Source organism: Mastacembelus armatus, chromosome 2 (genome assembly GCF_900324485.2).
Source record: "Mastacembelus armatus chromosome 2, fMasArm1.2, whole genome shotgun sequence".
Lineage (NCBI taxonomy): Eukaryota > Metazoa > Chordata > Actinopteri > Synbranchiformes > Mastacembelidae > Mastacembelus > Mastacembelus armatus.
Window position 1 is genome coordinate 4,269,175 of NC_046634.1, and position 12,501 is coordinate 4,281,675.

At 40.5% G+C, this 12,501-nt stretch overlaps 3 protein-coding genes across 3 annotated transcripts; all 3 read right to left on the reverse strand.

The window, feature by feature from the left end:
• Nucleotides 1–39: 39 nt before the first annotated feature.
• On the reverse strand, nt 40–2,827 carry cldn10d (claudin 10d). The gene is made up of 5 exons (XM_026302209.1): nt 2,596–2,827; nt 1,814–1,975; nt 1,631–1,712; nt 1,394–1,501; nt 40–1,222 (listed from the first exon to the last, which is right to left on the reverse strand). Exons 1-5 carry the CDS (start codon nt 2,825–2,827, stop codon nt 1,042–1,044), a joined length of 765 nt encoding a protein of 254 aa, XP_026157994.1. The 3' UTR covers nt 40–1,041.
• Nucleotides 2,828–4,185: 1,358 nt separating this feature from the next.
• Nucleotides 4,186–5,986, reverse strand: LOC113127518 (claudin-10-like). The gene is made up of 5 exons (XM_026302196.2): nt 5,492–5,986; nt 5,222–5,383; nt 4,987–5,065; nt 4,769–4,882; nt 4,186–4,631 (listed from the first exon to the last, which is right to left on the reverse strand). The coding sequence occupies exons 1-5, from the start codon at nt 5,721–5,723 to the stop codon at nt 4,235–4,237; spliced, it is 984 nt and encodes a 327-aa protein (XP_026157981.1). The 5' UTR covers nt 5,724–5,986; the 3' UTR covers nt 4,186–4,234.
• A 2,193-nt stretch (nt 5,987–8,179) lies between these two features.
• On the reverse strand, nt 8,180–10,523 carry cldn10a (claudin 10a). Its single transcript, XM_026302293.2, has 5 exons — nt 10,239–10,523; nt 9,238–9,399; nt 9,015–9,096; nt 8,807–8,911; nt 8,180–8,291 (listed from the first exon to the last, which is right to left on the reverse strand). The coding sequence occupies exons 1-5, from the start codon at nt 10,456–10,458 to the stop codon at nt 8,180–8,182; spliced, it is 681 nt and encodes a 226-aa protein (XP_026158078.1). The 5' UTR covers nt 10,459–10,523.
• Nucleotides 10,524–12,501: the final 1,978 nt, after the last annotated feature.

Below are 12,501 nucleotides of genomic sequence, written 5' to 3' on the forward strand. Positions count from 1 at the left end.
AAGGCCACTGTAGACCTTACATACAAAGTTCTGGATAAAGTATTTTGGACAAACTTCTTTCCACAGACTTCATTTAATAGAAATCCCTGTATTGACAGTATAGACGTGGAACGTTAAATCAGTAAGGGAGAAAAACTTATAAACTGATATGGCAATAAAACTTCAAAACATTATTATTATTTTGGACAATGTAAAAGTCAACAGAAAACAGCATGGTAAATAATTCATCTCACATTCTCTTCGTTCAGCTACAGGCGTGCAATTCATAAAATCTCCGGTCTCACTGGCTACCTTGGCTGTGAAACTGACCTGTAACATGAGCAGCAGGTTTTATGGGGAGTGACAGCTGTGGTTGTTCGTGACCTGACAGGCCTGGCCTTAGACTTGGATGGATTTTATTTTAAAGAAATACGTACACCTGCTCCGTGCCATTTTTATGATCTTGAGAGTGGTTCATCATGATGTCCGAGGCCGTCTTATTGATTGGTCATCCTTCTACTATAGATCACCACAAATGCCAAGTATACAAAGAATTACCTTTTATTTCATTGCCATCTTCACTGAGTATTGTCCCTCTAACAGCAAGAGGAATGGCTCCTGATGGTTTAGATGGTCAGATAATGTTCCCCTCTGCTCAGTGCATTTACCAAATCTGTCAGATTATTACTACTGCCTTGTTTCACACCACAGGAAGGTTCTCTTGAGTTTTATCCTTCTAAACCAAGTATGTTCATTTTAACAGAGGGAACACATCCTGATGGCTGATGGTGACACTGTCAGATACAGAATTTTATCAGTAAAGTTACTAAAATTATGAAAAGTAATTTTTAGAAAGACAAACTAATTAGAAACTATAGCAACATTAAATTCTACAAGCAAAAGCAGACATGATCATAAGTTAAAGTGAAGAGACACTATGCAACACAAATGGTGTCATATCTGTTAACAAGATTAGATTTTAGAAAACCTTTAGAAAAATATTAAGAGTATTTCCCAGAAGTCAAACTATTAGTTTGAAATCTTGTAAGTCACCTTCCCAGCTCAGACGAAGGAGTCCCTGCCAAGGGTCTGAACGGTCTTTGTGGTTGCTCGGCTCTGCCTGCCTTCATGAAACGAAGCCCCCCCCAGTGTCACTCTGGACAAGGAGGCCGGCAGCATGTAGGTACGTCTGGTCCGGGCGGTGGCACGAGAGGCTGGTCTCAGAGGCCTTTTTGGCGAATTGCTGTTGAATCCATGGGGGAGATATTTATTGTATAGTATTACTACTCAAGCAGTTACTGTCCTTTGTCTTATACATGTATGGTGCAGGTAGTGCAGTGCAGGTAGCCATGGTCAGTAATATAGATAATAAATGTAATACAACTGTTTGAGTAATGAGTGGTTTTATATTTACCTTGATGGTATACTTTCTTTCCCTGAGAGGAAACCCAGCACCACTCCTCCCAAAATAAGAAGGATGGAGCCCCCCCAGCCGACAAAGAGCGCTGCTCCAAGTTCATATCTGACCAGCAAATATAAAGTATATCAAGAGTTGTAGTTTGTTTTTCTGCACTTTTTATTTTTCACCATTTTAAAATCTGAATGACAGAGACCTTGTGATTATATTCATGCTGCTTTAAAAAGTACTCACTTCTGGCCCCTGAAGTCTGTATTCATAAATTCTGATACAGTTTTGCTGGCCCACATTGAGTAGCTGGACATACCAGAGAATCCTAACAAAACATGTTTTAAACATCCTGAGTGCATTTGTAACTTTTTTTTTTTTTTTTAATTAAATGATTTATTATTGAATTATAAAAAATGTTCCTTCTACCTGATACCATGTAGGTTATAGCACCTGAAAAGGTCACCCTTGCATTGGCAACCTGTGAGCCGCCTATTTTAGTGCATTTCATGCCAATGAGTGTGAGGACGCCTCCGAAGAAGCCCAGGATGACGGCGGAGACAGCCAGCGCTCTGCAGGCCTGCAGGAACCCTGAGCAGAACACATGGAACCAAAATACAGTAACAGCTTAAGCGCCGTATTTTCCGCAGTATAAGTCGCTTTTAGAAAAAAAAAAGATTTGTTGAAAAAAAAAAAAAAAAAAAAAGTTGCTTCGGTGTATAGTAGTCCCATTTCTAATTATACCGATTAGAGTCTGAATTAGCCTATGAAGAACGTGGACCAGGGGTCTGCAGTACAGCTCTTTGTTATGGGAGGTATTTTCACTTGTTTTAACTCTAAACTAGAGTTTAGTGTGAACGTCAGCTTTTTTACTTCTTCGGCGGTATAATATTATCATCCATTGAGCCAAGAGTGCCATCTAACGGTGGGGAATACCTTTATTACTGTAAATATACACATATAAGTCGCAGGACAAATTAGAGGAGTAAAAAAGTGCGATTTATAATCCGGAAAATACGGTATTGGTTTTTAGAGCATTAAAATGAGTATGTTAAATGTACCATTACTGGGGAGGTCTTAGACTTTTTAAATAAAAAAATCTTAATGGTTTACCTTCTCTCTTCCACTCCAGTGATTTCTGTAAGTCTAATATCTTAAGCTTTAACACATGTTGATATTTTGATAGTTTGGAAGTTGTCAGAGCATCCTACCTGGCAGGGCCATCATGGAGGGGTAGTCCTTGCAGTTACTTGATCCTGTGCCATCTGCAATGCAGTTTTTCCACAGGTTGTTGTAGAAGTCAGGGATGGTCAGCACGCTCTCCGATGAATCAGAGATACTCCAGTAATCTGTGGGAAGAGTGGAACACACCAAGATCCAGCCACTCAGGCAGGACACGAAGCAGCCTATCTCCATGTACATCACTGTAATCCTGTTAGTCATGGTGGGTGTTCCTCCAGAAGAACTAGTAGAACTGAAAAAGTATCAAGATCTTTGGAATATAGAGTTCAATGTGAAAGCTTTTTAAACAGGTCAGTGTGGGAGACTGTGGGAGTGTAGCATTGTTGATGTGTAGGTGTCAGACCAGCAATGTGGATCTTATCTTCTAGATAGTTTTGCCCAGTAAGCATCTTTTTTCCCAGCTCATGCAGGAACAGTGAGGGATTAAACCTTGCTGGATTGTTGTGGGTAAACCTTATATTTTTTTCTACTTTATTGTCCTAAAATCGAACTATTCTTCCTTCCTCCAATACTTTTTTCTGTGATCTGTAGGAACAGATTTAACTGCTGCTTTTCCCCTTTGGTTCAGACTGGTCTTGCACATAACGTTTTAACCGGACAAGGCCAAAGTCACAGATTGCTTCCTCTTAAAGAGGTTCTGGATATATTTCTGATGCATTTGTGTTGTGCAGCATATATTCAGGCCATGAGGGTTTCCTGTAGATCAGCCTGTCTGTGTTTGATTGCACATTTTTAGGATTGGACTGCACATACCAGTAAGGATAGCATGTTAATTACAGAATCTCTTTTCCTTCTGGTCAGCTCTGAGAATGATTTGTTTGCAAATCCCTCAGCTTTTGCCAAAGCAGCTTCTCAGAACATCTACCCACAGGTTTATGTTGTTTTTGGTCATAGTTTATATATAAACATAGGAAACATATATAGGAAACATAGGAAAGCTCCTCAATACATTGTGTAACTGCATACAGTCACTGAAAAAAATGTATAACAGGTCTGTAGATTTGAACCCCAGTTACTAACAAATGTACTATAAGCTGTGAAATGAAGTTTTATTTAGAGTAAAACCCTTTTTTTTTTTTGCAAAATTAGACTAGATCGATACCAGTTTCCCGTTTGTGTGTACAAAATGAATCTGCAGCCTGAAGATGGTTAGGTTAACTTGGCATAGTGACTGGAGTCAACAAGGAACAGCTGTTAGCAAAAAGTTTTTATTTAGTTTTTATTTAACAATTCAGTCACTCTACACTATAAATAATTCTGGACAAAAAGAAGCTTAGAAGTCATTTTTGCTTAAATCACATTTGATTATTCAGGTTTGTAATTTTAATCTTTTTTTTTTTAATTTAAGCATCACACAACAGCAGCTTTGTTCTATTTGTCCTTTTTTACATTTCCTATTATACACAGAGACTAACAGCTCAGACTAACATGACAAACCTGCAGTAAAAATTGTACACAAGTCAATTCAGCGAAGCAGAATCTTGTAGTTTTAAAAATTAAATACATCATACTGAATTTTTTTTAGCCACAGATTCATTAACTGAACAGAAAATATCAGGTTCATCACATTCATTAGCACTTGTCCTTCACATATTAACTCGCAATTATTCAAATATAAGAGGTTTTGAGGAACGATGTAGTCTCACTCCCCACACTGCCTGACAGTGATGATGCGGTCCTGCTGCCACCGCTGCTCTTTGACTCATATAAAGTTGATCCACTGGACCTTGACAAGCGTCCGGACTCTTGCTCTGACTCTGACTCTGACTCTGGCTCTGACTCTGACTTTGCTCCAGAGCTTGACTCCAGTCTTGCAGGCCTGGTGGTTTGCCCCCCTGACATGGATGTGTGTTCAGATTTGGATGTGGGTTCTTGTAAGCGCTCGAAAGACAACTCCGAAACAGTGGACACTTTGGAGGTTTTGTAGATGGTCTCTGGAACAGTGAACGGTGCAGTGGTGGGCTTGCTTTGCTCTGGGTCTGCTAGTTGCTGGATTTTGATTACCCTGGAGAGAGAACACAAAATTGTCAATCAGGACAGGGCAGCTAGAACCCACTTACTTAAGAGCTAGCAATTTTACTGAGGAAGCAGAGTTATTTATTCTCCTGCCATTTTACAATAGCAACAGATGCCTGTACTAACTTGTCCTCTCCTCCACAGAGTGGCTTACACACTGACCACAGGTAGAAAAAACCACCGGTCATGTGAAAGGCTGAGCCGGCGCAGCCTAGGAACACCGGGGTGCCGAGGTCATATCTGTTAAAACAACGACAGGCTGAGACAAAAGATTTCTGGTTTGTGATTAAAAGCCATTCTTGCCAAAAGGGCTTACATAGTATTGTTTTTGTCTGTTAACTTACTCTACTCCATCAGGGTCAGGGTAGAAATATTGTAAGACATAGTACACATAAACACAATACCCACATGTGGACAGCAAACCTAAAGATCAATTGAAGAAAGAAATGAAATTAATTATTAACAGAAACGTGTCAGAAAATTGAAAAGGTGATTTGAATGACCACACATGACATTTCTATGTATTTTTGTACTTGACTTATACATCCACCCACTGTGATGATAAAACTAGACATTTACCACTTATTATATGGCAGCATCCACTGGTGTAGATCTTCTTGTACTTTGACTGGACTTGTCCTCCAATGAAGGTGCACTCCATACCAATCAGACCTAGCACAAACCCCAGCATGCCCAGGCAAAGAGATGCTATCAGCAGGCCTCGCACTATCTGAATATGACCTTAAGTCATAGAGAAAGACACAAATAGGCATTATTGAGAGTGTAGATGTCAATCTGAGCCCAGGAAACACTGCCTTTCCTAATCAGGGTAAAAGATGTGTTACCTACCTTCCACACCCCAGAACACAGGGAAGTCATAGCAGCTCTGGATAGCCGTTGTTTCTACAAAACAATATTTCCACAGGCTGGACTGGTACCAGGCCACCTTGATTATGTAGGAGCCCCCCACACCTCCAATGCTGCTGATCATCCAGATATCCATGGCCATAGTGCAGGCCACGAAGATCCAGCCCAGCACCGCCATCAGGAAGCCCCAGATCTGGACCACACGTATCTTCATCTCTGGTTTACTCCTCAGCAGCTGCAGGTGGCTATTATCTCAAGCATGTATGTTTATCCTCAAACTTACCTAATGGTAAGGATTTTATTTTCTGCTTCTAATTGCAGTTGAGATGGTCTCCTGCTCCAGTGCTCCTGTAAGGAAAAGCTGAGGACGACTGAACCGCAGGTTGTTTTCCAGGTATTACTGTACAGGTGGGTGAGAGACAACTCTCTCTCAGTTTCCCATGGGCCACAGCTGAGAGGTGTAAAGATTGAATCTAGACTGAGAATGCTCACCTAGGCATGTCTCTCAAATTACCAGAACAACTTCATCCCCCATGTGACTTACTTCAATTTCACTCATGATTAAAAAAAAAAGACGATCTGGTTATCCCTTCCTTTGTATTTCCTCTATATCATGACAATTCACACAAATATCCCTCAGTTCATATGGGCCTTCTATTGTGTAATTGTAGTGTACAATGTGTATTTCAATATTTCTGACCTTTACATGTTGCATGAAACATGTAGTACTGCTTCTCTGACCTTAGCTGTTTGAAGCATTGTTTGTGACTTTGCCTCAGGCCTTAAGTTTCTAGATATGAGTAATTTAACCAAGACCTCACTGTGCTGTGAGTAATTACAGCTTGATGTCTTAGTGCTGCTATAATTAGAGTTAAATCTGAGGTAATGAGAGTTATGGGGAGTGATGAATGTTCTTTCGGCGCGGATGAAAGAGCTCCTCTTTGTTTCTAAGTCCTCCCGGCTTATGGCTTAGGGGTGGGGCTTGGAGCGCTGGTCAGAAGGATAAGGCTAATGTATTTTGTGAGGGTGGCTTTAATTAGCTTTAATTAGTATCACACAAAGTAATAGAACAAAGAAAAGAAAAGCTAATGTGACCTGAGCTGACCAGGCTTTAAACGTCAGCTAAGAGAGCGGGACAGTAAATTATACATCTGTGTAGTCTGTTTCTGCATTTTGCCTACATGGTCTCTGAACAATTAAGATATAATTTTAACTTCACATATTATGAAATGTCCTCAAATGTGTCATTAAATGTGCATTAATGCTGCTCTCTGGTGGTGTGATGAAACCTAATGACTGTGGTAACCCCTGACTGCGCCACCATCAGGTCCTATGGAATATATCAACGTCTACAAGAGCAACTGGCACAACATGTTTGTCCACAGTCATGTTCCCCTCAGGGTGACTTTGATGATCCACCATCAGGTCAAAGAATTTCATACATCCATGACTTTTAGAGATGTTAAGTTTAAATCGATCAAAATTCAATTTACATATTTTTTTTGGAAGTAGTTTTCTTTATTGCATGTGTGGGATTGATCCCTATATTAATGTAGACATTAGACAGTACAATACCACCATTATATCAGAGAACCCTCCACAGAGCGCCTGATACCTGTCACTTCTTTACGGATGCAAGTCAGTGTAAAGCATAGAGAAGCTGCTCCCTGCCAGCTGGTTTAAGTATTCAAACTGTGGGTCAAGAGGTTTAGCGTAACACAGCCTGGGTTTCCTCCTGATAATAATTCCTAGGTGGAGATGGATGGCTGATAGTAAGGGAAACCTCCGGTCGGGCCTCAGATCTGCATCTCTGGGGTCATATATGACCTTGCGACCTTTGGAGGTCAGATCAGTCTACACCAGGAAAATGAGAAAGGTCTTCACGATTCATCCGTCCGTTTGAACAATATTAACTTATGCAACTTAGAACTGAAGGTGTCTCCTGTTTCTGAAAGGAAAAGAAAAAGATTAACTGAAATTACATACCCACTTTTTTAAAAGTACTCTGTTTATTCATTTTTTAGCTACTCATTGGCATCATGGTTGGTCAAATGTATACAATTTGTGTTCTTCCAAGAGTCATGTCTATAATGTCAAATATTACAATACAAGGGGAATTGTAATTCTGTGACGAGTGGCTGCCTCAATTGATGTTACTGTACAAAAAAACATGTTCATCATAGATAAATAAAAAAAAAACACCTTATTCACATCCCAGAAGCTTTAGCAGCAACAGATGTGAGCCTTTATTTTAACAGGACAACATGCTAGAAAATGTTTTAAAATCCTTTTGCAGAGCAGTTTAAATGTAAATAAGTCAACATGTCCTTTGAGAATTATGAAGTAGAGCCTTAACGTGTGTCCACTTGATGTGAGACAGGCAGGAAATGCCAGCTTGTTGAAGGTGACCTGAGAGTTTAAATGGTGTTTTGTGCCAAATTAATTTCCCTGCCCAAAGAAAAACAAGCTTGTCTTTCACTTAGATCCATTGACAGAAATTTCAATGATTCTGCCCACTTGAATGCTCATACAAATAGTACTTTCCAGATTTTAGTGTTGTAGTGTGTTGGCAAAAATAATCATCATAGTGAATGTCGTGTCTGGCTGGATGTGTTGACCACAAACTTTTATGATAAATTCCACAATCAATGTATGTAATAAAGGCCATTTTCACACGTAGGCATTCCTCCCAAACTGCCGTGACGGCTCCCCGGCGTCCTTGTGTCGGCTGGTGACTGTGCTGCTGTGCTTGTTCCGTGTTGTCGCAAAGGATGCAGCTCCACTGCCAGGGAAAGAAATTAAACCTTTAAAACCAAAAATATACATTTCGATCCCCATTTCAGTCAAGCACTTTTTGGCAATTGACTTCAGTAGAATTAAGAATTGAGGACACATGCAGTGAGGACCTAGGACGATGACCTAGAATGTCAGCATAAGAGGACGCTGGTTTTCTGTGCTTGCATAATGCAGCAATTCCATATAGCTGCCCCAAGTCAAAGTGACTTTGATAACTCAGTTGTAACAAAGAAAACATTCAGTCATCAGCCCTGTAACTAATCTAAATGATGGTCATGCAGTTTGCCATGTAGGTTCAGCAATAATGAGACAAGATGTTGAGAGAGATAATAATGATTTCTGCTGCCTTTAAAGTAATTATTTAAATTGCATGATTGATTTAGCAACTTAGTGCAGTTTAGATCAAGTCCAAATCAGATTTCTCTTAATCCCTTGTTGCCGATGACAGATGTAGGATGACATTGTTAGATTTGAGCTTGTCAGCAAAACCAAGCAACCTGCCTGATACTAAAGCCTTCAGACAGGGAGGTACAGAAAATAAGTCCCCCTAGGATACACAGCACAGATCCAGCCCAGCCAATGAAGAGAGCTGCTCCCAACTCAAATCTGCAGGGATGATATGGAAAAAAACATCAGTACTAGACTTTTTTTCCTTTGAATATTCTTTTGATCTGCTGTTGGACAAATATTGGGAATCCTACATACTTACTTCTGAGCAACAAAGAGGGGGTCAAAGAAGTCAGTTGTGATCCTGTGAGCATATATGGAGCATGCAGTCATGCAGCAGAGTCCTGCAGAGAGAAATGAGAGACTTCTTCTGTTGATTGAGATGAAAGCAGTAACCTTATAATTTAATGTAGCTTAATATTTTTTTATGCAAATGCTGAATTCCCAGTAAATTCAGATAGAAGGGTAAACAGCCTGGATTTTACCACTCAGAATGAAGTGGAAGCCTGAGAGGACGGTCAGACGAGCTTTGGTGGTCTCTGAGCCCCCTATTTTTGTGCACTTCATTCCCACCAAGGTGAGGATGGCACCAAAGAAACCCAAACAGACAGCAGCAATCATCAAACCCCGGCACACCTGGATATAGGCTTTATGATAGAGACAGAGAAAACAGGAGCATCCTTTAAACTAGTGGTTTGACCAGATCTCATTGAGGAATTTTGTTCCATTTGCACAGAACCAGGCTGCATTTTTCTCTGTAGCTGGCTGTTGGCTGTTCAGGCGGCCAGTAACATGACACAAAATGAATCACTCTGTTTTTTAAATAGACAGGCATCCACTTAACCATCCAGTGTCAGTTATGTTTACAGCTTGTTTCTGCTGCCCTCAAGTGGCCAAAATTGCACATTATTGCATATTTAAATTATAAGGTCAAATTGTGCAACATTTTAACAGGTTTCTCTTTAACCATCTGATGAGCACTCAGATTTATCTTGAGACAGGGGGTCTTGATTTAAAACAAATGTTTGGCAGAAAGAACATAACTTTAAAGGACTTGAAATTAGTTGTCCCTTAAGACAAAGAGTGTGTCTGCGTCTTACTAGAAGGTAATGGTAGGTCACAAGTGACCTTATGTTCGACCGTATGACTTTCTCAGAGTGCTTCATTCGGACACATTAGGAGGTTGCAATAGTTCAGCTCAGCTCCTTCGCACTGAAATATACTTCTGCTGGCCTTTAACTCTAAATGTGATGGTTGTTTATGTCCTGGAGCCAGAGTCAGAAAAGAAAATATTTCATTCCAAATGCATTTGTTTACATTGGTAGTCATTCATCCAAAGACAACAGGTGACTTTGAGCATTAGTGCTTCAGTCAAGTGGCTATTCATCAATAACCAGTTACCTACACACATAAAGATGACTGCTCTGTGGCTTCAGAAAGATAACATCCCATACTCAAACTAAACTAAACTCACGATGAAACTCACCATCCAGAGCCAGCATCGAGGGGAAGTCCTTGCAGTTGGACACACCGGTGGAATCAGTCACACATGTTTTCCACAGGTTGGACCAGAAGGTAGCTGTGGTGATCACCGTCCCGTCCACGGAGGACACCTTCCAGTAGTCTGTTGGCAGGGTGGATGACACCAGGATCCAGCCTGAGATGGTCAGGAGAAAGGCCACGATCTCTGTTGCCATGCTGCCCATTGTCCCTCAGGCTTGGAGATCCGGACTGGAACAGGACAGAGATCTTTCCCCTAGGAGTAACAGAGAGGAGGTGGGTGGGTCTGTCCAGAACAGGTGCGTCACCGTTGGCTGTTCTGCTTCTCCTTCACCTGCTCAGCCAACCATCTACATTTGAGATTCAATACCTTTCAGTGAACATTGTTCAAAGACACACACACAGTTGTTGTATGTTGTGTTTGGGCATCGTGGTCTGAGCGTGCAGCGGCACACACACTATTCATCACTCTACACGGTGTCCACAAGGCCTACAAGGGGATCTGCAGAGGGAGGAAGTCTTTTATTGGAAGGACCTGACAAGTCATTGACAGAAAAGCAACACAGGGTAGGAGAGATTGTATGGTGAGTTGAATAAATGCATGATGTGATGTGTTCAGGTAACATCACAATGTTGCATCAGAGCTTAGTCATTCAGTTTTTAATTCCACAGCATTAAGTGAAAGCAGTTTGTACAGTAAGAATCTATTTGTGTTTTACAGCATTATTATTAATCAAGTGGCAGAAAGGAGGTTCTTTTTTCTCTGAATGCTTTTCCTGATTACTCAATTTGTAATTCACACTTTTTTTTTTTTTTTTGGCTGTGGTAGATTTTCTGACCTGTCCAGGGTGTACCCCTGCCCTCCACCTGAAAGAGAGCTGGGATAGGCTCCAGCTAATCCCTGTGACCCTGGTTCAGGAAAAAGCGGGTATAGAAGATGGATGGATGGATGGATGGATGGTAGATTATCACAATCGCCGCATCACCACCACTCATCATGATCATGATTTTGCACCTGTTAGTTTTCATGTGCTGTGTCAAATGTGACCATGTAATTTTAAAAGAGCAAATTTTATCATTTCAAAATTTTTCTGACTTTTCTTAAGATTTTGTTAAAGTGCTGTTTATTACTTAGAATTATCCTGATAAATAAATAAATCTGTTTGGGTGTTTACAGATAAACAGTTCTTAGTTTTGAATCCTTTTTTTTCTCATCAGTGTTGCTGTTACATTCTGTTCCACTGTTGTCTTAACAAGACACTTTGTTATTAATGGTTTGCTCATTGCTGTAAGATAGCTTGATATAATATAAGAATTATCATTAGAAATAAGAAGAGCAGGAACAAACTGGGATTTACTGGATGACACATCTGTATTTAGTGGATAAACAAGCTACGTAGAGACTGAGTGGCTTCCTGTGTGTCCTGTCTGTGTTCACTAAGCACCCCTGAGCAACTATAACAGCAGGATTCAACTCTGAGCCACGGGTTGGGGTGGAGGCAGGGACACAGGAAAAATGATGGTGAAAAAAGGTAAAGGAAGGTCAGTCAGAGAAACCATTTACAGTTAAGGGTTGCCTGTTTTTTCGGAGCATTTTCGAGTAAGGATTACATCTAATCTCTTTTCAGAAAAAGAGGGATTGTTTCTGGGGAAAATAATCACCAAAAACATTTCCAGTCACCTGAGCCTTCTTGGCTGTACTATAGTTGCTCATACAGCCCCTGATCCTGAGAAAGTTTCCAGGGTCATAAAATGGGCACAGGTACAGTGTGGACATAATCAGCATTCCTGAAAAACTAAACCCAGGTGTTTTACAATCGGTGAAGTTGGTGCTGCAAGCACACTGCTCTGTGTGTCTCCAGATAGTTGAGGCCTTGATGACGTGTTTCCATGGCTGCTGTTGCTGAGCGATCTCTGAGGGGACTAATCCTGTAAACCTGCTAATGAAAGGGAAGCAGCTGGAGCAGGTTGTTATCTGCGTTAACCTGTTGATGGCATCCCATTAAGGCCACACATATCACACTGATAACCTTAACCTTTGTCTGTCCTAAATAAAGGAATCGTATAAGGTAGCAGGTTTATTAAGAAGTACTGTAGTGAACACTGATATTATAGCAGTGCAGGAACATAGTCAGTAATGGTTTATTAAGTAACAATTCACTCTGTTCAGAAAAGTACTGGGAGAGTGAAAATAGTCTTTATAGCTTCATAGAATGTAACATACTAGTTATCTTTTTCTTTTATGACCT